Source organism: Callorhinus ursinus, unplaced genomic scaffold, assembly GCF_003265705.2.
Source record: "Callorhinus ursinus isolate GAN/ISIS: 27379988/994484 unplaced genomic scaffold, GSC_fseal_2.0 scaffold11, whole genome shotgun sequence".
NCBI classification, from domain to species: domain Eukaryota; kingdom Metazoa; phylum Chordata; class Mammalia; order Carnivora; family Otariidae; genus Callorhinus; species Callorhinus ursinus.
In genome coordinates this window covers 1,603,660-1,625,340 of record NW_027397073.1, presented here as the reverse complement: position 1 = coordinate 1,625,340, position 21,681 = coordinate 1,603,660, and the positions used below count along the sequence as shown (strand labels likewise).

The 21,681-nt window shown below is 49.7% G+C and overlaps 1 protein-coding gene across 16 annotated transcripts in view; it reads left to right on the top strand.

Annotated features, from left to right (window-relative positions):
- ZNF236 (zinc finger protein 236) overlaps positions 1 to 21,681 on the top strand; it is a 104,467-nt gene that overhangs the window by 82,012 nt on the left and 774 nt on the right. For 8 of the 16 annotated variants that reach the window (XM_073898012.1, XM_073898007.1, XM_073897999.1 and 5 more), the window contains 6 exons: positions 1,905 to 2,060; positions 7,400 to 7,587; positions 15,709 to 15,840; positions 17,836 to 18,033; positions 19,082 to 19,211; positions 21,418 to 21,594. In XM_073898012.1, the coding sequence (XP_073754113.1) occupies positions 1,905 to 2,060; positions 7,400 to 7,587; positions 15,709 to 15,840; positions 17,836 to 18,033; positions 19,082 to 19,211; positions 21,418 to 21,594 (981 nt within the window). Of the gene's footprint in view, positions 1 to 1,904; positions 2,061 to 6,307; positions 6,390 to 7,399; positions 7,588 to 15,708; positions 15,841 to 17,798; positions 18,034 to 19,081; positions 19,212 to 21,417; positions 21,595 to 21,681 lie in introns of those variants that run through there. The other 8 variants (XM_073898002.1, XM_025886823.2, XM_073898008.1 and 5 more) reach the window with 6 other exon arrangements.

Here is a 21,681-nt window from a genome sequence, read left to right as displayed (position 1 = left end):
AGAGAGCACGAGAGGGAAGAGGGTCAGAGGGAGAAGCAGACTCCCCGCTGAGCAGGGAGCCCGATGTGGGACTCGATCCCGGGACTCCAGGATCATGACCTGAGCCGAAGGCAGTCGCTTAACCAACTGAGCCACCCAGGCGCCCTTGAACCCGTTCTTGGATGGAGTTTTGGTTTGGAGTGACATGGAGTGATTTTAGATGCTATTAGGCAGCAAACATTAACTTTCAATTTTACATAATCCAGTTACCTTCCTGGTTTCTTTGTATATATCTGAGTTTTAATACTTTTTTTATTTTAAGGAAGTTGTTTGTTGAGCGAGTTCACTTGTCTTGAGTGCCCTCAGTGTATGAGGCACTGTGCTAGTCTTGCACAACAGGCCCGTCCTGCAGGGTTCCTGCTTAGTGTTCAGACTGTGTGTTACTTAGCGTATGGATTGTGCTACTCTTTCTTCCGTGTTTTCCTGTTCTTGATCACAAAGTTATTTTATTACTCATCAGTATTTTCCAAACAGTAAGGAGACAGATTTAACCAATTTTTTAAAAAAAATTGGCTATAAAGGTTTATCCTGGGAGAAATCTTTAAACCAGTTGATGACACGGGGTTTGCCCAAACCTTGGGCTTGAGACTTCTTGTTCTCAGTTGTCATTATTGTGCTCATGGGAATTGGCAACTCACACATCAGTGTTTCCTTACTCCATGCTAAAAAGGCTGTAGGAAAACTTTCAATTTACGGTCACTTGTTGAAAGCGTTTAGGTAGGATTTTCAGTTATTTTGTAGGAAGTTCTTCTTTCCATTAGTGTGTATAATTATACATGCTTGTCCATGTTAGGAAGCGATTATTACTTCAGTGAAGTTTTGTGGACTTTTAGCAGTTCAGAGGTCATTTGAGAAAGAAACTGAACATTGGGTAAAAGGCAAAAATAGTGCTCAGGCTCCCAAACGATCTAGTTCCTCTATATACCAAAGCCCTCTTATCTGATGTCTCAGCTAGTTTTCAGCAGAGAATCAAAAAAGTGGTACCCCACGTACCCTGACCCTTCAGCTACAGGCCTTTTGAAGACGGGTCTGCTGTGCTGATCAGAGTTCTGTCCTGTGCCCGGCACGCACAGCTGCTTTCCCCTTTCTGTCTCTGTAGAGCCGTGTGAGGGTGCTGCTGATGAAACAGCCGAGGTCAGCGTCCTTCTGTCTTTTGATGCTTTTCCCTCCAGTTTGCAGAGTTGTCTTGCTTAAGCCTAACTTGACAGTAGATTTTTTTTTAAGGTGACTTGTTTGTGTCCAGTCTTCCCAAAGCATTCAGTGTGGGTTTTGTTGACATGTCAGCAGACTGTCCAGTTCTCCCATGCATGTTTCCCTACAGTATCACAGCTTTTGTGACCGTTATAGCTACAGAAGCTGGAGTGCACAGGTTTAGAACCGAAGGCCAGTGCCCCCCAGTGGGCATGCACCCCAGGCACGTGTGAGCCCCAAGCGCCGTGGTGTGGGGAACCCTCAGCCAGGAGCCGCAGCATCGCTGCTTCCTCGAGCCCCGGCGGTGGGAGGTTAGGGGAGGGTCTAGCATCATTTTGTCGTGTCCCTACGATGCACTTAAACACACGTTTGCCATAAGTTCTATTCAACAAAGTTTGTAATTTTAAGTGCCTAAATACTGAGGCAAAGTGCCAAAATACTGCTCAAAATACTTGAGCAGCGCTTCAAAATGCTTCACAGCTTACAGAGTGTGAACAAATACTGGCATTTAGGGGAAATGAATGTATTTCATGGTCTTTTCATTCTTTTCTGTAAGTATTATTATAAATGAAACAGCTTTCATTTTAATAGCATGTTATTTTATGTTTAACCCGCTTGCCAGGATGTGACTTAACGTGTTACTTTCAGATATCACAATATTAATTTCCATTTAGGTCAAGATCTTATTCAGCACAATGCTAATGGAAGTAGTGAAGTGAACGGAAGCATAAGGCTATCAGCTCCTGCTGCCAGTGGTCAGTCTGCAGGTGCCACCCTAACCATAAGCAGTGACCAGCTGCTCGCCCAGAGCGCGACCCTGAACTCCTCAGGTACGCAGCCAGCGCGTCAGCACCAGGGACGTGATCCAAGAGCCAGTCGCAGGGCTGTGTCCCGGTTGCAGGAGAGAAGGCGCCTGTCTTCTTTCCAGACTGGTGTGTCAGCGGTGTGTTCTGTCACCTGGGACAGGTGCTTGTCCCTCCGTCCAGGATACAGTTCTGCTCTAGAGTTACCCACCAGTTAGTCGTTCTGCTGACTAAGGAGTAAAAGCGAATCGTCTCATTCAGATAGACAAGGTGCCGGGTGTTAATGCACATGGGCTTGTTGAGGACTCTGTCCCGAAGCTGCCCCCTGCCACCTGTGCGGGGACCTGCCTAGCTCATGGCCTCGTGCCCCGCAGCGAGACTCTCCTGGCACCAGCCCACACGACGAGAACGCAGTTTTAAAAAGGCCCCCTTTCTAGGGTTTTGAAGTGTAGACTTTGATAAATAGAAGCAAATGAGCTCTAGTAAAATAAGTTACAGATTCACAAGGACTCGTCAGTGGTTTATGATGACATGCCTGTTGCCTTTTTTTTAATCTTATAGAGATTTTATTCATTTCTTAGCCTTCTAATTTTCCAACTTTATCGTTTTTTGAGAAAAAATTTAGTATTTAGATATGTTTGTAGCTACAGGAAGGCTTTTTTTTCATGCTTATTTGAAATGCTTTCTTATGCAGTAATTCATTTCTTCAACAAAAGACTGTATGTGTATTGTGTGGCAGAATTGTACTGAATCTGGGAATGTGACACTGAGCAGGACAGACATAGCCCCTTTGCCTTTTGGACCCTAGAAACTGGTGGAGCGGACTTCACTGAAGAATCTGTAAAGCGTTGTAAAATTGTGGCGGTAACGACAGGTAGAGGAGAGCAGGTCAGAGGTCACAGGGCGTTCACCTGGTGGGGTCGGCTTCTGTGAGAGCGGGGGCATCTATCCTGAGTGTGGCAGCGCGGCGCTGGACAGAGGCCCGTGAGCTGAGGTGGGCTGGCGCGTCCCAGGGGGGCACGGTCCCCTCGGCACAGAGGAGGAACTTTCTGTCCACCCTTCTCGTCTGCTAACGTGTGCGCAGGCACCTGCGTGGTTAAGGACTTCGTCTGAATCCTGTGTTGGCAGATCCCAGCTGCATTTCTGGCGCGTGAAGTTTCCACTGCATCTGTGCTCTCCGTGTTTCGTGGGCCAGCGCGTGCGGTTATCGTCGACTCCGTTCTGGAACGTTAGCAGAGTCCCGGCTCCTCGCCGGCCTGCTTCCCTGGGGCGCATACTGGCTGGCAGGGGTGGGATCGTGCGTCTCTTTGGAAGCCCTGCTTGACCTCTTGAATGAGCTTGGCAAGTGGATGGAAAGACAAGGAGAATTTTTGGTGTTTTAATTTAAATGGAGTGGTTTTTTATGCTACTTTGGTGATCCTGGATGTTTGCTGGTACAGCAGACGACTTCGTTGAAAGTGGGACACGTTCTGCTCAGGGTGGAGAACACATGGGCTCTGGGGGCTCTGCCGGCATCTGGTTGGTTAGATGTGGGGTCTCTTACCTCCTGCGTCTGCGTCGCCTGCACACTTAGTGACAGGACTCACGTTGCGGGGGAGGGGTCTCTCTGTGCGGCGGGGGGAGGGGTTGGAGCAGCTGTTGTGCGTAAGGACCACTGTGAGTCACGTACTCGTGGTCCTTTAAAAACCACAAACATTCCCCTTTTCCTGACTGAATCTTTGTCTCTTCTTTACACTTACTGTCTTAGAACTGGCTGAGAACACTTCTTTTCTTTAGCGTAATTTGGTGCCTTATTTAAAATTTTTTTCCAAGGAATTTAGTGAAATAAAAGTTGAGCTCCTAATTTTGAATGTTTAAGGATGTGATGTCAGCTGTTATACACAGAGGTTAGTTTTATATGAGCAGGTCACTTGTGTTATGTTCTCCGGTACCTTTGGCATCTTTGAATAAACCTGGATATGGGAAGGGATTCTTTCTGCGTTGAACTACTCAATCCTTGATGGTGGGCAGGTATTTTTGGAGGTTTGCACATTCCACTGGTAGGAGTTATAATAATGGAACTGACCCCGTCGGTATAACATTGGTTAAGAGATTGCATCTTGAAAGGGCAACATTTTCCTGAGGGTCAGAGTCACTCCCAGGCCCGGCTTCAAGCCACACCAGGAATTGAAACTAAAAATGACTTTGCGATTAGCCATGTCTCTTCTAAGAAAAACAGTAAAACAAAAACTCTCAGTGTTTGAAAGTGCCACTTTATGTGGCCCTTTAGATCAGAGCACAGCACAGGTGCCCGTGGCCGTTGTCATCTGGAGTTCCCTCTGGGCATGAGATGCCGTTGAGGCTTTCAGCCTCTGGGACAGCTTTGGCCCTTTGCATCTTGACTGCAGCACTGAAAACAACAGGGCGTCCCCTTTCAGGGGCATGTAAATAAACAAGTACCGCAGAGTTCCATGTGCAAGACAAAAGCACGAGCTTCTCTTCAGGTATCTGACACGGGGTCTGAGGCCACTTCACGGTCTGACCCTGCCGCATCCATGACAACATTGGACACACATGGTTTTCTTAGGACGTGGTCACACGTGTTGTGAGCGCCTTCCCAGAGGCAGAAGGTGTTACCAACAGGCTGGAAGTTTAGTATGGCTCTTTAAGGAATTTATCTCAAATGGCTGTTATCTTTTGGTTCTTACCTTTGTCCACTATTAACATAATTTTGATGAATAAATTGAGTCATGTTTTCAGTGGGAAAAAAAAGCCACAATTCTGTTTTTCCTTCCTTTGTAAGGTTATTTTGTTTCTTCTGGATTTAAATACGATCAATTACTTCCTTCCCAGCAGCTCAGAAGTCTTAACATTTCCCATTTGTGGGTACATTTTATAATTATGGAGGACATTTTCCCCACTTTCTCCTTGGGGATGAATGGCCGGACGATGTGTCTCCCTCTTCCCGCAGTCCCTCCCAGCACACACACACCTTTTCTTGCCACGTTTTTATCTCAAGAAAAAAAGTGATCTCACATCCTTAAAACTGCTTATGAAACTTTCCAAAATTATCATTAAGTTTTCTCAGAAGCTATAAAAATTATCCCAACAAGGATTTAAGACAGTGATGGGTTTGATGACCATAAGGGATTTACTCATCCTTTAGAGGTGACTTTTTTTGAGTTAGAACCGTAAACTGAGTAAGACTTAGATTTCTGTGATGTGGCCTGGAGGACTTGCGGTTTCAGAGCCGGTAAATGAGGACCGAAGGTGAGAGTTTGCAGTCTGTGCTCCAGTAGTCAACCTTAATTTCCAGGTTGAGAGTGTTCAGTTTGAATGAAACTGTAGTTTCTAGAGCTTTAAATAAATCTTTTTGTATATAATTAAGAACTATATGTTGAACAGATGTGATTGAAGCTTTTAAATAGTTATGCTATTGCATGTTTTAGAAAACTTCATTTTTTCCTACTCACATTACCCGTTTTTGGACCATTTTGAGGCTAGAAGTTCTACTTGAACTGATACCATCCTCTTGGAAAATGTCTTGAATGTGGAACGTAGCTGAACATGCATTCACACACTGTTGGCGTAGAGATGTGAACTCTAGCGTTGGCTGAGGTCCTCACTGGCCTCTGTGTTGGGATTCACCTCAGCTCAGTGACAGGCTTCTGTTTCCTCTTTGGATTTCCTGTGCCTGACAGTCCTGGACCCCCTCACTGAATTAATGATCATCAGGGAGTCCGATTCTGCTGGTGGGGAGCGGAGAAGAGACGTTCCTTTATTTCAGGAGTCCGGGTGAGGCTTGAAGTCTTGGCCTTGTGAGTCGCAGTGGACCCCGTTAGCCTCTGGTTTCACTCTGTGTAGATGTAATTCTGGTGAGCCTTTCACCACGTGCTTCTCTTGACCGGGCGCTTTGACGGCCCAACCCCAGTCCTCACCCTGGTGATTTTGACTGGACACCAGTGCATGTAGCTGGTCATTGCCATGTCCCCAGGATTCTTCTTAGTCTTCGTCCGCTCGTGTTAAAATCATACGTGCGTGCTAGTCTGCGAGGGGAAGGGGGCACGGAGGTGACGTGAGAACACGAGGTTGACCCACGTACTGGTAACTGGAGTGCTTAGAACATACACCCTCCACAAATCCACACTCCTCTGGCCCCAGCGTGTCCTAGCAGAGTCCACTCTGCGCAGATGCTCAGCGAGGTGGGAGGGGTCGGACGAGGTTGTCTTTGGAGCCCCGGTGGCTGCTGCAGAGCAGAGACTCCTAGCCTCCTAATGGTTATACTGCTTTTGAAGGTTCCAGGTCTGTGCAACACAGTGTGGGACTCCAAGAGTGTGGATCTATGGAGGCATTGTATTTGGAGGACTCCAGTTACAAGTAAGTAACCTAGTTTCCCTGTTGGCCCCTGACGCAGAGCAGAGGCTCTGGACTGATGGGGCCCAAGTCACAGCAAAGTATCCACAGGAGTCTCATTTTGTTTTCAAGCCTAATTAGGAAATAGTGTTTTCACCTTTTGCTTTCATTACCGTCTTGGTGTCCGTAGCACCTGTAGCCCAGGGGCTGGCCCAGGGGCTGATGAGTCCCATTGTTAGATGAATGGAAGGACAGATGGTGAGGGGTGTGTGTGTGTGTGTGTGCACACGCATGTGCATGTGCGTTATGCTTACAAGTAAAAACTCAAAAAATTGTTTTCTGTGGGTGTCCACCACAGGACTTTTGACAATTCCGTGCTCAGCCGAGTGCATGAGCTTCTGTTTTGTAGAAGAAAAGGCCTTTCTTTGCCTGATTCTGTCCCGGATTTCTTCCTTTCTCTTATCATTGGCTACAAGGGGAAAATACTAAAAAATCTTGTTGTCTATTCCAAAGAAAAGTAAGATGTCGTGCAGGATAAATTAATATTTAAAGGGTTGCATGAGGTTTACTTCAGCCTTAGCAGACATAGAGGAGGGTGAGGGGGCGCTAAGCAGGTATGGTCACACTGTAGGCCGTGCTGCTGATCGATGTTCGGTGGGTCCCGTTTGGTTCCTCTCTTCAGGCTCCTCTCTGGTCCTGGACGGGGACAGTGTCCTGGACATTCTTGGCAGTTTCCTTCTGCCTTAGCAGTAGCGACTAGGACTATAGCATCACATTTTTACTCTTTTACTGTGTTTTTCTTGATATTATACTTAAGCAGAATGTATTTATGCATAAAGAGATTCAGAGACTGTAGAAGCCTGGCCTTAAAATTGGAATGAGAGATTCTGTGATTATCTTGGTGTAATTTCAGAAGCTTAGGTAATGTAAACGCCGATTCTGACAGATTAGTTCCTTCCTAAAACCACCCTCCCATCCCGTTATGATTGGACTTGCCCAGCTTTGCCGCTGAAGTGCCTCTTCCTTTTTCGTAGAGCTGAATGCTACCCCTGGAAGCCTTCCTTCGACGACACCCATGTCTCCATCAGCCATGTCTGCTCAGAACCTGGTCATGTCTTCATCAGGAGTCGGAGGAGATGCCAGCGTCACGCTCACTCTGGCCGATACTCAGGGCCTGCTCTCCGGAGGACTGGACACAGTCACGCTCAACATTGCTTCTCAGGTAGGGCGCCGCCCTGCCCTTTGTGGGGGGTCGTGGCTCCCTTCAGTTTCTTCTTTCCTAAGTGCACATGCTGGGCATCGTTTTCAAAACTGAAGTGGTTTTTTTCTGATTAAAATATAAGTAATGTGTTAGATGCAATAAGGAGACAGGGAAATTCAGATAAAACAGAAGACTGTTTTTAAAAATCCACTGGCCAGACGGAACTGTGATTGACCCTGTAGTGTATTGATCCTTCCGAAGCTTTATATGCAAACGTGTAGACAGATATGTTAACATTTCCACAGAAGTGAGCTCGTGTATATGTCATGTACTGTGAACTTCCCTCTTACTACAACATGAACACCTTCCCCATCAGTGATTTTAATTTTTTTTATTTTTTAAGATTTGTATTTATTAATTTTTTTAGAGAGAGAGCAAGCACATGAATGGGGTGGGGGGAGAAGCAGAGGGAGAGGGACACGTGGGGCCTGACCCCATGACCCTTTGCTAACTAGGCCACCCAGGTGCCCCCCCCCCCCCCCATCAGTTGATTTTAGGAATGCAAAGGTTTTTTAACGGCTCTGCAGCATTTAGTTTTATGAGTTTGTTGAGGGGCATCATGAACATTCAGGGTTTCAGTAAGTAGTGTAGAAATTCTCACGCTTTCAGTGATTTACGGTCTTAGGTGAATGCCTGCAGTGTGCCGGATCGAAGGGTGTGCATTTTGCATAATGCATTGAGCTGAGACACCGGAACACCTTTCAGAGTTTAATTAGAAAAACCGTGATAAATTATAATGGAGAGTCACTGTACTAACCCTATCTGGTCATTCCCCTTTCTGTGTCCCTGTCCCTGCCGTAAGCACGGCGCGATGTGCTGAGGGATCAGAAGCAGGATACGTTCTTGTGGCTCGTTCGTGTGCACTCAGGCTCGCCGCACAGGATGAGGAGTTAAGATTGTGGCCTCCAGGGCAGGAGTGGTCTGGCCGCATCCCAGCCAGCCACAGGGTGGCTGTTTGGACTCTGGATTCTAGTCCTCGCCGTTTGTAAGAGAGGGACATTTGTCCGCCCGGCCCGGCCAGTGCGGAGCCAGTCTCAGGCGGTTCGTACCAGCAGGTCGTTGTGCTTCGGAACCGCTCCCGCGCTGTTGGCAGAAGCCCTCCCAGGGCCCCTGGCGGGAGTCGGCTCCCGCGGGAACACGCGGCCCGCTGCAGGGGAGTGGGGGCGAGGGCTGGCTTCCGGTCGGCTGACCAGCGTCTCCGCCAAGTAGCCCTCTGCGGAATAGCCCATGGTGGCCGCGTCAGTGCCGGAGGCCAGGGCCTGCTGTGCTGTCCTCCCCTGCGTCCTTTCACTGGGAAGGAAGAAGTATCTCACTGAGTTCTTCACATAGTGTCCCATTTACTTCTTCTCCTGTGTTAATCATCACCTGTTTGTCAGGACATTATCATCTTCTAGATATTAAAAATTAGTATTACATTTTAAAATTATAGTTGGAACAGGAGGGGCCATCTAAGAGGTCAGCGGTGTATTTTCTTTCTAGACGCAGGATGCATGGAGCTTGATTGGTGTTTGGTGGGTTGTTGTGTCCTTATTTCCCACCCGGGACTCTCGTGGTGACGACTGTAAGGGTAGCCTTGTATTGCGGTCCTGGCGCCACCTCGCCGCTGATGGGCACTGGCAGGGTGCAGCCGTATGCGGGACGCGGCCCCTGTCCTGCGGTGTAGATCCGTCCACACTCAGGGTCCGGGGTGGCTCCTTACTGTAGACTTGTAACTACAGTAAAGAAGTAGTCATGACGTAAGAATTCTTTAAGATACAAAATTTAATGAAATTTAATGCCTTGCAGGGTGGGGTCAGGTTTGATCAGAAAAAGCCAGAGGCCCATTTATTTCTATGATTATGGGTTTGTTTTCTGTTTGTTAAATTCTGTCACTTTGAGAATTAATGATCATTATAATTGCAGTGAAAGTTCAACGAAGAGTTCTCAGTATTTGCTAGGGTCCATTTTTAAAGTCTGTAAATATTTGCTGGGGATGTGTTTCCTCGGTGCACTGGGTGGTTGCTGGGCCCCCGACGTGCCCCCAGGCAGGCTCAGGCTCATGGAAGCCCCCCAGGCAGGGTGCAGGGGTCGGGGCTGAGAAGGAAGGATCTCAGAGGGCATGGGAACGAAGTGTTGATCCTGACGGCAGCAGCGCTATGATGATGTAAGGCCCACGTGCAGGGTGAGTGCAGTGGCGGGCGCGGGTTCTGGCCCCACCGTGGCTCCATCAGCAGCCCCCCCCCCCACTCGGTGATACTGCTTGGCACACGTATGCACACGTATGCGCTGCTCCTATGGCTAAAACTCTTCCGTGGCCCCTGCTGCTTACAGCACCAAGGCCACGTTTCTTTACAGACGTGGCCTGGAGGAGTCTCTGCTGTCTGCTCACTGGCCCCCGTCCCTTCCTCCTGGGTCACACCCAGCACAGATTGCCGATCTCCCCACACCCCCCGCTCTGGCTGTGTGTCCCCCCACCCCGGCTCTGTGTCCCAGGGCCATGTCAGGCCACGGCAGGCCATGGCAGGCAGTTCTCCTCGTCAGCCGCCCTCTCTCTCTCCTGCCCCAGCGCTGATGTCCAGCCTGGCCGGGTTTGAGAGCAGCGGGTGGGGGGTGGTGGCGGCCCTGAAGTTGGTCCGGATAGACGGCCGCTCCCTCCTGCATGTCTGTGGGTTACCTTGCTTATCTATACTCTCTGGCTTACTTTCCCCAAATTGCCCAATCAAAAATTTAATCCCAAATTGATTAATTAGCATACATTGTATAAAACAGTGGTATTAAAAATTTCCATTAGAATTTCTGTAGTTTTATTGGAATCCTTTTTGTTAGCCGCCAGACTTGAATTGAGCTCACAATGATCTAATACTCTGAAAATTTGAAAAAACCAGATCAAACCTGTCTTAGCTTTATGAGTGATATTTTTCTAAATGTAATGAACTGTTGCAAAAATAAAACCATCATTCTGTTGTCAAAAGTTAATGAACATATATGGAAATGCTTATAAATATGTAAATTATTAGGATTGTTTATGACCATAAAAATTTGAGCTGGAGATCAAAGGTGCTTGTGAGAAATCAAACATTCTAGAAATAATTGTTCAATACAGATGAGAGTTAGTCACTAAGAGGCACAAATATCGAAGGGTTTAATAATCCCTTAACGTAGTTCACAACGTGTGCTCTCCTTGAATTTAGTGAGGAAGTGAAGTGCGAGCAACGAGCAAGGGCCACGGGCAAAGGCGGCAGCCGATCCCACATGTCTGCTCTGAAACTCACTCAGCATGTGGAAAACCGGGGCCTGCCGAGAGCCACTGAAGGAGCCCAAGAGTGCGAACCTGTGAATTTTAAGTGTTAAAAAGACATGAAAATAGTATACATTGTGTACCATTTTTTCTATGTTTTTGTTTCTTTATAAATTCCACAAGAGAAAATGGTGGTAAAAGCACAAAGGGGTGTGATCTTCAGTAGTTGACTCACATAGTGGTGTTGGGTGGCTTGAACCCAAGGGTCACAGTTGAGTCTGTAACAGCAGAATGTTTGGAAAGGAGACATTTATGTATGTCCGCAAGTAATCGTAATTTTAAACTTGCAAATAGCCCAACTAGAGAAGACTATTACGTGGGGTAAATGATCATTTTGATGCACCACAGAAGAATTAGTTTATTTAAAAATACACTCTGTTGAAGTAAAAGTTAAATTACAGTGATGTACCTGCATGAAAATGTAACTTCGTGGTTGCTTTACTAGGGAAATTATTGAAAGAAAAATTGGTGGGTCATAAAGAGTTCTTCTTCAACTACAAACTTGAGATGAGTTTTTCTTTCCAAATTTTGGACTATTGGTGGCAGGGGTGGGGATCAGGCCACTACATCTGACGATTTTATAAGGAAATGCAAGCATTCACTTAAAAATCTATTCAGGGGGGCACCTGGGAGGCTCAGTCAGTTAAGCGTCTGCCTTCGGCTCAGGTCCTGATCTCGGGGTCCTGGAATCGAGCCCCGCATCAGGCTCCCCGCTCAGCGAGAGGTCTGCTTCTCCCTCTCCCTGCCGCTCCCTCTGCTTGTGTGTGTGTGTGTGCGCTCTCTCTAATAAATAAAATCTGAAAAAGAATTTTCAAGAAAGCAAAGTGATTTTTCAGTTCTTGTTCTGAAAACAAAAATAAGTAACTGATTCGTTCCTGAAATGAATTCTATTTTATATGAATTCTTGTAGGTTTGGTGTTTTTTTTTTTAATTTTTTATTGTTATGTTAATCACCGTACATTACATCATTAGTTTTTGATGTAGTGTTCCATGATTCATTGTTTGCATATAACACCCAGTGCTCCACGCAGAACGTGCCCTCTTTAATACCCATCACCAGGCTAACCCATCCCCCCACCCCCTCCCCTCTAGAACCCTCAGTTTGTTTCTCAGAGTCCATAGTCTCTAATGGTTCGTCTCCCCCTCCGACTTACCCCCCTTCATTCTTCCCCTCCTGCTGTCTTCTTCTTTTTTCTTAACATATAATGTATTATTTGTTTCAGAAGTACAGATCTGTGATTCAACAGTCTTGCACAATTCACAGTGCTCACCATAGCACATACCCTCCCCAATGTCTATCACTCAGCCACCCCATCCCTCCCACCCCCCACCACTCCAGCAACCCTCAGTTTGTTCCTGAGATTAAGAATTCCTCATATCAGTGAGGTCATATGATACATGTCTTTCTCTGATTGACTTATTTCACTCAGCCTAACACCCTCCAGATCCATCCACGTCATTGCAAATGGCAAGATCTCATTCCTTTTGATGGCTGCATAATATTCCATTGTGTATATATACCGCCTCTTCTTTATCCATTCATCTGTCGATGGACATCTTGGCTCTTTCCACAGTTGGGCTATTGTGGACATTGCTGCTATAAACATCGGGGTGCACGTACCCCTTCGGATCCCTACATTTGTATCTTTGGGGTAAATACCCAGTAGTGCAATTGCTGGATCGTATGGCAGCTCTATTTCCAACTTTTTGAGGAACATACATACTGTTTTCCAGAGTGGTTGCACCAGCTTGCATTCCCGGTTTGGTGGGTTTTTTGTTTGTTATTTACTTTATTAGAATACAGATAATTGACCCGGTACAAAACACTCAAACCTTGGTCGTTAGATATGGAAGTGTGGTTTTGGGTCTTGATAAGAAGTCAGAGTGTGACTGTATGCTTCAACGGAAGTGGTGGGTGCGATGGAGCAGGGGTTCCGCTCTAACAGTCGTGCGTTGTAGTGCCTGGAGGTGTCCTAGCCTGGGCTGCCGAAGCCTCCCTGCTTCCTTCCTGTGAGTGCCGTGGGCCTGCCTGGGTGTTCTTGCTGCAGCACGGTGTGTATTATGTTCAGGCGGGCATGTTGAGTTGTGTAGGGCATGGCAATGATGACTGCTGAGAGCAGATCCCTGATGAGATGATGGAACAGGGAAACACTGAATGAGGCTGACTTTCAGGGGCGTGGTAGGGAGTTAGGTTGGCTGTCACACCAAGTCTCGTCTATCAGGGTGGCAAGCCTTAGTGATGTTTGAGCAGCATTTCCCAAACTTGGCTGCACATCAGAATCTCCAGGCTCACCTTGCAAGTGTGATTCAGCAGCTGTGGGTGGGGCTGGACTCTGCTAGTGAGCACCCGGGGCCCGGCTCCCCTGCCCCACGTGCACTCGGGAGTGAAAATTCCTGTAACTTCCACCTTGGTGTAAACCAAAACATAGCCAAGAAATAAATACACTACAAGTAATCATCAAACCGAAGATAAAGGACTTTCAGATGGTATCATCTTAGCAGATTCAGGTCACCACTTCCTTGGGTGTGGCTCATTGTTGAGCATTCATTTTACTAGACACTGATTTTTAAAACAGGTGTATGCATTAAGAATACTTAATATTAGCGATTGAAACACTAATAAGCTACTAAATTACATTGTATTGGGAGTTTTTTTAAATTAAAACTTTTTTATTTTATTTTATTTATTTGACAGAGAGATAGAGAGAGAGCACAAGTAAGCAGAGAGGCAGGCAGAGAGGGAGAAGCAGGCTCTCTGCTGAGCAGGGAGCCCGACGTGGGGCTCGATCCCAGGACCCCAGGATCACGACCTGAGCCAAAGGCAGCCGCTTAACCAACTGAGCCACCCAGGCGCCCCTTAAATTAAAACTTTTTATTTTGAGTTAATTGTTGATTCATAGTCCGTCTTAAGAAATGATACAGACAGACCTTGTGTACTGTTTACCCAGCTTCTGCGGGTGGTAGCATCATGCAAAACTCTAGGTATGATATCACAGCCAGGTATGGTTGTTGTTATAGTCAAGACCCAGAACCTTCCATCCCACAAGTGTCCCTCATGTGGCCACCCACTGCCCCTTCCCCCTGGCAGTTGCTAATCTAGTCCTCAGGGCTATAATGTGTCATTTCCCCTTGACTAACCTGTATCAGTGCAGAGTCTCAAAGACCTTAGCTTTCATTTGAGAATATATGAGTTTATTGAGCCAACACTGGTTCTTACAAAAATTGGAATTTCTGGCTAGCAGTGGTATTTGTCTTTGATTCGTAAAATTAGGAAATGTGAATTTATTAATTTTGACTGATACCATTTTCCCAAATTGGGTGGTCTGGTAAGAGGGGTGGCAGAGCCGGTGGCAGACGAGTGACAGGAGTCAGAAGTGACTGGTACTTGAAAGCAGCGATATTCAACTAACTTCTGGTGTAAGTGGGGTGGCAAGCTTTATTGGTACGCGTAGGACCTTGCCAAAATATGCCACATTCGTGTAAAAAACTTCGATAAATGGAGACACCTAAAATATCATTTCACTTTTCTTAAAGGTGCGTATGAAAAGCAGAGAATCCAAATCAATTTAAGAAGCTCCTTTTCTCTAGAATCCATGATGCTCTCCTTGTAAATTTATATTCTGCCCCGTGTTCTACCCCCATTGTCTCTGTGTCCGTGTCTGCCTGAGGAAGTGTCTTTCCCATGAGAAGTAGACCTGAAATTCTTTCAATGCCTTCTCATTGTCCTTTGCCTGCTCCAGTCTTTATCTGCCCCGTGGGAGCTGGGCTTGCCCCAGAGAACACCCCTCATCTTCGGCCGGGGGTGCCGTGACCAAAGTGCTCTTGCTGACTCCGTGCCCCTCTGTTGATGGCGGCTCTTCAAATCCTTGTGTGTTCTGATCACACGTAACGTGTGTGAGAATCAGCGTTGATTTGGCAGGTGTACAGGTTTGTGTGGCTTCCCATTTGGAGCCTGTGGTTGGGCCAGCCCAGCCAGACGCCCTGCTGCGCGCCCCACCCCACCCCACCCCACCCCACCATTCTCTCTTTCTGTCCCAGATCCACGGTCAGTATGAGAGGTGCTGGAGTGGTGGTAGGACTCAGCAGTTTGTGTGCATTTGTAAACGAATAAGCATTCTTTATATTTACAGCGCTGTTGAGATGTACCATATATACTGTAGTGTTCACCCATTTATTTGAAGTAGAATTTAATGGTCTTTAGTATACTTACAGAGTTGAGCACCCATGACCACATCTACTTTTGGAACGTTCCATCACCCCAGAAAGAAATGTGGTACCATTAGCGGTTAGCAGTCACTCCCCGTGCCCCCCCCGCCAAGCCCCAGGCCCCCGACAACCACCAGTCTACTGTCTCTGTAGACGCACCTGTTCTGAGCATTTCACATCAGTGGAATCCCACAACACGTGGTCCTGTGTGGCTGGTCTCCCTCACTCAGCATCCGGTTTTCGAGGCTCATCCGTGGCCTGGCCCGTGCCACACACTCCAGTCCTTCTTTTGGCTGAATCGTATTCCGCCATTCAGATACACCTCATTTTGCGCATCCACTCACCAGCTACCTGATACTGGGGTTTCCGCCTTTTTGGCTGCTGTGAACATTTGTGCGCGAGCGCTCAAGGAGGTGAGGGTTTCATTTCTCTTGAGCACACACGTGGGAGTGGAGTTCTGGGTCATGTGCTGCTTCTGTGGTGAACTTTTCTGAGGACCTGCCCACGTGTGGTCCCCAGTAGCTGCACCGTAAGAGATCTCGTACGTTACTACTGGATTTGATATCGTCACAACTTCTAAACTAGCCCGTCTTTACTAGGGTCAGCAGTTCCCAGCCTTACTCGCGGATCCCTCGCTGTCGGGCCAAGGGGGAGCAGGTTCTCCGCAGGTCATCCTAGTGAGCCACACCCCCCAGCCCTCCGCCGCGGCGTGTGAGGAAATCGCCTACCAGGTACGCCACGCACCTGCGTTCACACTCAGTCGCGGGTTGTAAGGAATGTGGATTGAGAGGGGCTGGTCCCAGAGGGTTTGGTGGGGGGGCCGGGGGACCGCTCCTGGGGGCCATCTCTAGCTGAATGGGAGTGAAGAGCCTGGGCTGAGCCGCGCAGGGCCTGGGGGACAGCCTGTGTGGAACGGTGGGTACTGACTCCCTCATTGCATGATTTGTGGTTTGCTGGGGCCAGGTTTTTGTGCCACAAAATAAGATGTAGAAACTAGTCATGTGCGAGGCTAGTTTTAAATTTATTAAATCTCCTATTCGCCTACAGATCGGACTTCACGTGGACACTTAGTTCTTTTCAAGGGTTTTCTTGTAATACCTTTGCCGATTCTTTTAGGTCTGGTTGTACCTTTTTTGTATACACACGTGTGTGTGCGTGGACTATTTGTCATTTGATAGTTTTTTCCTTAAAATGTATGTTTTGAGGGTCTAAGACATTTAGTAAATGATAGTTCTAAATATAGAAGACTAATAAAATCTCTTTCCTTCAAACTTTTCAGAGTTAGAGGTAAAGTACAGATAATAAATAACCACTGGCTCTGAGCAGCATTACATTTTATGCAGTTTGAGCAAATGAGTTTCAGGACAATTACTTACTGGTCTTTCAGTGGGACAAGACTCCTTTCTTATAAAGAAATTAGACATGGTCAGCACGGGGAGTTTCCCCAACCGGAGCTCATCCAGATGGAGGTGAGTTTGTGTCTCGGGCAGGACTCGGAGCGTGCCGGCGGACGCGTGGGCGCAGCGCTCATGGCTCGCGATAGCGTGGCTCCCGGGGAGGCCCACGTGTGCCCACGGAGGACACTCGCCGCACGGCTAGCTCCGGCCCCTGTCGAGTCAGTGCGCGTGGCTGTGCGTGGCCGGCTCTCATCCTGTGCTCCATGTCTGCAGGTTTAGTGCAGCCCGAGCCTCTTCGATTCCAGGGGCTTTCAGGCTTCCTTTGACTCACAAGAAACAGGTTTATGCACTGACCTGAACACGTAGTGTCTTTCCGTTGTTTCTTTGCTTCACACGCACAGACCCCTGACAGAAATGTCACAGGGAGATACCTCCTTTGTGGCGGGTGACAAGACTGCATCATCTGGGCGCTTCTGATCGCTTGTTTTATCCTTTTTCCATTCCGTTCTTTTTTTTATTATAGCACAGATGAATGATCTGAGAGCACCTTATAGAAATCTTTTGTTGTTAAGTCTTTTTCTTTAAATTTTATCCATTTCTATATATTAGAAAATTATGAAAAAGTACTTGATAAACTAGAATAAAGATGTTGACAAATCCCATCAATTTTCATTATAATTACTTAAAATTTTCTTTCACTAAGTTGTCATATACAAGTTTTTATCTGCAAAACTAAACTCTTATTTATAAAAGCTGGGTAATAAACTCCTGCTTTATTTGTTTTCGGGGTGTTAATGGCATCCCATTAAAATGATTTGAAAACCTCATTGGTTGTGATTCAGAGTTTCGGGCAATGCTTTAATCCACTCAAGAGCTAACATACCTTCCGCAAAGTGTTATTTATCCTGCAGTTTGCTGAGAGAGCTCTTGAGCCAAAGCAGTAGCATTTTGGGAGCAGTAGCCTTTATACTTGTCTACGCTAAAACTGCTACCGTTAACAGCACATACTGAGTGCGTGCCGTGTGCTGGGTATCGTTCTCAGCACCCTGGGTACTGTACCCCGATACTGTTTATCAGATGAGTCACAGGGAGGGAGCAGCCAGGGCAGTTTGCCCCTGGACGGTTGCGTGCACAGAACACTGTTCTGTTCGCTAAGCTCTGCTCGGAGTCCAAGAGCGGGCTGGTCTGATCCGTGGCCGTTTCCTGGGATGACAGGCGCCGCGCTGGGGGCCGCGTGTACTTGCGTCGGCGTGTGTCTATCATCCTGTTGTCTGTCCATTTACAAACTGCAGCCACTGAGTAAAGTCCGAGATTTCCGACCCGCTGCAGGTAGCTGACGTGTCGGCCAGCCTGGCCCAGGGCGGGCCGCCCGAGAAGGAGGGCCGGATGCACCAGTGCTTGGAGTGTGGCCGCACCTTTGCATCGGCCGCCATGCTGCTTCACCACAGCAAGGAGGTGCACGGCCGGGAGCGCATCCACGTGTGTCCCGTGTGCAGGAAGGCCTTCAAGCGCGCCACGCACCTCAAGGTACGCTCTGCTGTGCTCTGGCCACCAGTCCCCGGGGGTGAGAGACACTCGGTGGAGTCTGTGATTCAGTAGAAGCCATGAATCTCACTCACAGAAAGAGTAACAAATTTTCCCATTTTTTGGAGGGAAAGGTCAGTGGGATTTTAGTTTTATCAGATCCGCTGGGTTATATGCGAGTGCAGTTCTGAATCCATGTCTAATGGGACTTAAAATGACAATGAGATACCATTTCCTACCGAGCAGAGCAGCAAATAGTAAAAAATCTGCCAGCACCTAGTGGCCGGACCGTGGGGAAGCAGGGTCGCCTCTCTCCCTGGGGGCCCGCACTTGGCACGGCTTTCTGCAGGGGAACAGGGGCCCCTCGGCTCCTGGCTCCGCACCCACCTTGAGAATGGGGTTCGCATGCCAGGAGAGGGGCTGCGTAAACGCTGGGACATGCACGTGGTAGGGGAGAGGAGGAGGAAGGGCTTTGGGAAGTGATTTGCAGGGCCGCGGTCGGGTGACATGCCGCGGTGGGGGGCGTGGACCTGGCCCCGCGACTGCCGGCCAGCGCTCCTCGTTAGCAGACGCGGCCTCATCTGACCGCTAGTTAGCCCGCCATGGATCCCGCCTTCTGCTGCACGGTGAACCCGGATGTCTGCCCTTCAGACCCACAGCTCGTTTGTGTGCCTCGTCTCTCCCTCTGCCGTGTTTTCTGGCAACTGCACGTGACCTCCTTCACCCATCCCACAGCCCCAGCCTAGTCGTGAGAAACACTTCAGACAGTTCTCAGTCGAGGAGCAGCCTACCACATAGTGACCAGTGATCCTAAAAACTGTCCAGGTCATCGGCAGAGGGAGGGCAGAGGCCCCGCGGAGCCGCACAGCTGGTACCTGGGGGGTGTCCGGGGGTCGCCCCCCACCCCCACTGAGTCCCCGAGGGCGCTCATCCCAGATTGGCCTCCAGTTGTCCTTGCTGCTCACGTGGGCCCCCGCGGTCGTGTTGCAGGTCTGGAGAGTCCCACCGGGATCTTAAGTATTTCTTCCCTTCTGTGTGTGGTCTATAATAGGAGCACATGCAGACTCATCAAGCTGGGCCTTCGTTAAGCTCCCAGAAGCCAAGAGTGTTTAAATGTGACACCTGTGAAAAGGCGTTCGCCAAGCCAAGCCAGCTGGAGCGGCACAGCCGCATCCACACAGGTAACCGCGAGCCGCACACTTCCAGGTCAGGGTTCTGGAAGCTGGAGAGAAAATGAGACTCAACGTGTAAATATTCCTTTACAACATAAGCCGTTATTTGTAAAGCCAGGTTCGCATATTCTGTTCTTTCCTTCATTTTTCATCAGTTCGTCAGGCTGACTTTTCAAGTAAGAGATTTTGTGGTTTCCTTGGCGACCGTGGGGAGTAGAACTGTTAAGGGCTGCCGTGGCCTCTGGGGACCTTGCCTGCATCGGGGCCCCCCCGCCCCCACCTCCGGGCTCCCTGTGCTCCTCCTGCGGGGGACGCCATTCTCTCTCCTCCTCTTACTTCTTCAGGCTGTTCTTTGCTGACTTCCCGTCACCTCCTAACCCTGCTCAGGCCTGTTGTCTCAGGAAAAACCACCACCACCGAGACACAAACCCCCATCTCCCTGCCTCTTGGCCCACCTCCCTGACAACTCACTTGCACCCTCCGCCCCTGCCACCCTGCTGTGGCTCACGCGGAAACACCACCGGTCCCGGGCCCTGTTTGCTGAGGCCTGTCCTTTCGGGACCGACGGCGGGACCTGCCTCCCGCTCTGGCGGGCAGCCCCGTGTTCGCACAGAGCCCGACAGAAGCCCTGGGAGTCTGGCAGATGGGGACCCTCCCGTTCCCCTCTGAGCACGGGCAGGTGGGACCCTGGTGTCCTGTAAGCCGTCTCAGCCACTGATGCACACCCTTGTCCTGCGGCACCCGGCCGTGGGAAGCCTCGGGGACCCACACATCTTGCCACCTGGAGTCCCGACTTTGCTCCCTGAGCGTCCTCTCTGCTGGTCCCCTCTGCCCGGCCCGTCACCCTTGGCCTGGCCGCCTTTGATTTGCCTGCTGGTGTCAGCTTGGACACCCCTCCCCAGGAGGCCTCTATGCCCCCCGGTGCCCCTGGCTGGCCCACAGACCTACTTGTATTGTCAGCAGGTGCTCCCCATCAGCGTCCTTCCCCGGCCCTCGGGCTCTGGTGTTCTCAGTGATGTCCCTGCTTGTCGACGCAGACCTGGCACGACCAGGTGTTCAGCGAACAGCTTTTGAGGGAAAGACAGACATGATGCTATATTTACTCAAAACCATGGTTTTAAGGGATAGAGACTACCGTTTGCCTGTTAGCACGAGCTAGGTGCTTCCGAAGGTTTGGAGAAACCCGCTGAGGGCATGTCGCTGTGGGCCCTGCCTCTGCTGGCTGGGTGCCCCCCCGCCCCCCGCAGTGTGCACGGCGTCTTCAGACCAGCCATGGCCCCTGTGCAGCCTCTGGTCCCTGCTGCTCCCCTTCTGCTGCTTTGAAGGGGTGTGTGTGGGCCCGCCAGGGTAGTCTCCTTGTGACTCCGCCCGAGTCACCTGACTCGTGTCACAACCACCTCTGTGACATCCTTGTCCTTCGGGCGTGTGACGTCCTCCCATGCCCGGTCCCGGGGATTAGAGCCGGAGAGCTTCGGGCTGCTCTAGGGCCCTGGCTGGCATGGGGAGCGGTGGTAAGCCCTCCCGTGTCTTGGCCACTGGGTGGGAGGGACATACTTGGAGTGATGGAGGGTGACACCTGGGGAGGATGCCAAGCAGGTGCTACTGGAGCAACCACGTGGGGCTTCATGCGGACACGTGGTCCAGGGAGGCCACGCAGGGAAAGGGGGTGGACGCCTGACCACGAGGCAGCCGCGCCGACGGGAAAGAACCTTCTAGGCCCAGGGGAAGGGCTTGTGCCCTGGGGGCCTGGCAGTGGACGAGCGTGTGGGGCAGAGTCAGGGACAAGGAGGGGGCAGGACTTTGGGCTCAGGCCGAGCCGGGCTTCCAGCAGGGGTCAGCGTGCCAGCGTCCCTTCCATCTTTCAGTCTCTGTATTAACGTCAAAGCAGTTAAAATGACATTTAAAAAAAATACTGGGTAAAGTAATTAAGTGGATTTGACATTCTCATGAACTTAGCGTCATTTTGCTTTACTGCCCCAAATGTGTTCGGAAGGCCTCGTTTAGACCACGTGTGCTCCGCTTTTATTTGTGGATGCTTTTAGGAGTTTGAGTAGCTTTTGATTAGCGTTGTGTTCGTGCCGGAGCATGGGGCAGGGCTGCGAGAGCTGCGGGTCGGCAGTCCGCCGGGGGCCGCTGGGGACTGGGGCCCGTCCTGGCGCGCGCTTGGCCGCGGGCGGTGCTGGCGGGACGCTGACGCGGCGCCGTCTGCCCTCAGGAGAGCGGCCGTTCCGCTGCACGCTGTGTGAGAAGGCCTTCAACCAGAAGAGCGCCCTGCAGGTGCACATGAAGAAGCACACGGGCGAGAGGCCCTACAAGTGCGACTACTGCATCATGGGCTTCACCCAGAAGAGCAACATGAAGCTCCACATGAAGCGGGCGCACAGCTACGCCGGTAAGGCGGGCGGCTGCGGGGCGGGCGTGTGGGCTCCGCGCGGTCTTCCCGAGGGGGGCCGGGTGGGCGCGTGCGGGGCCGGGGGCC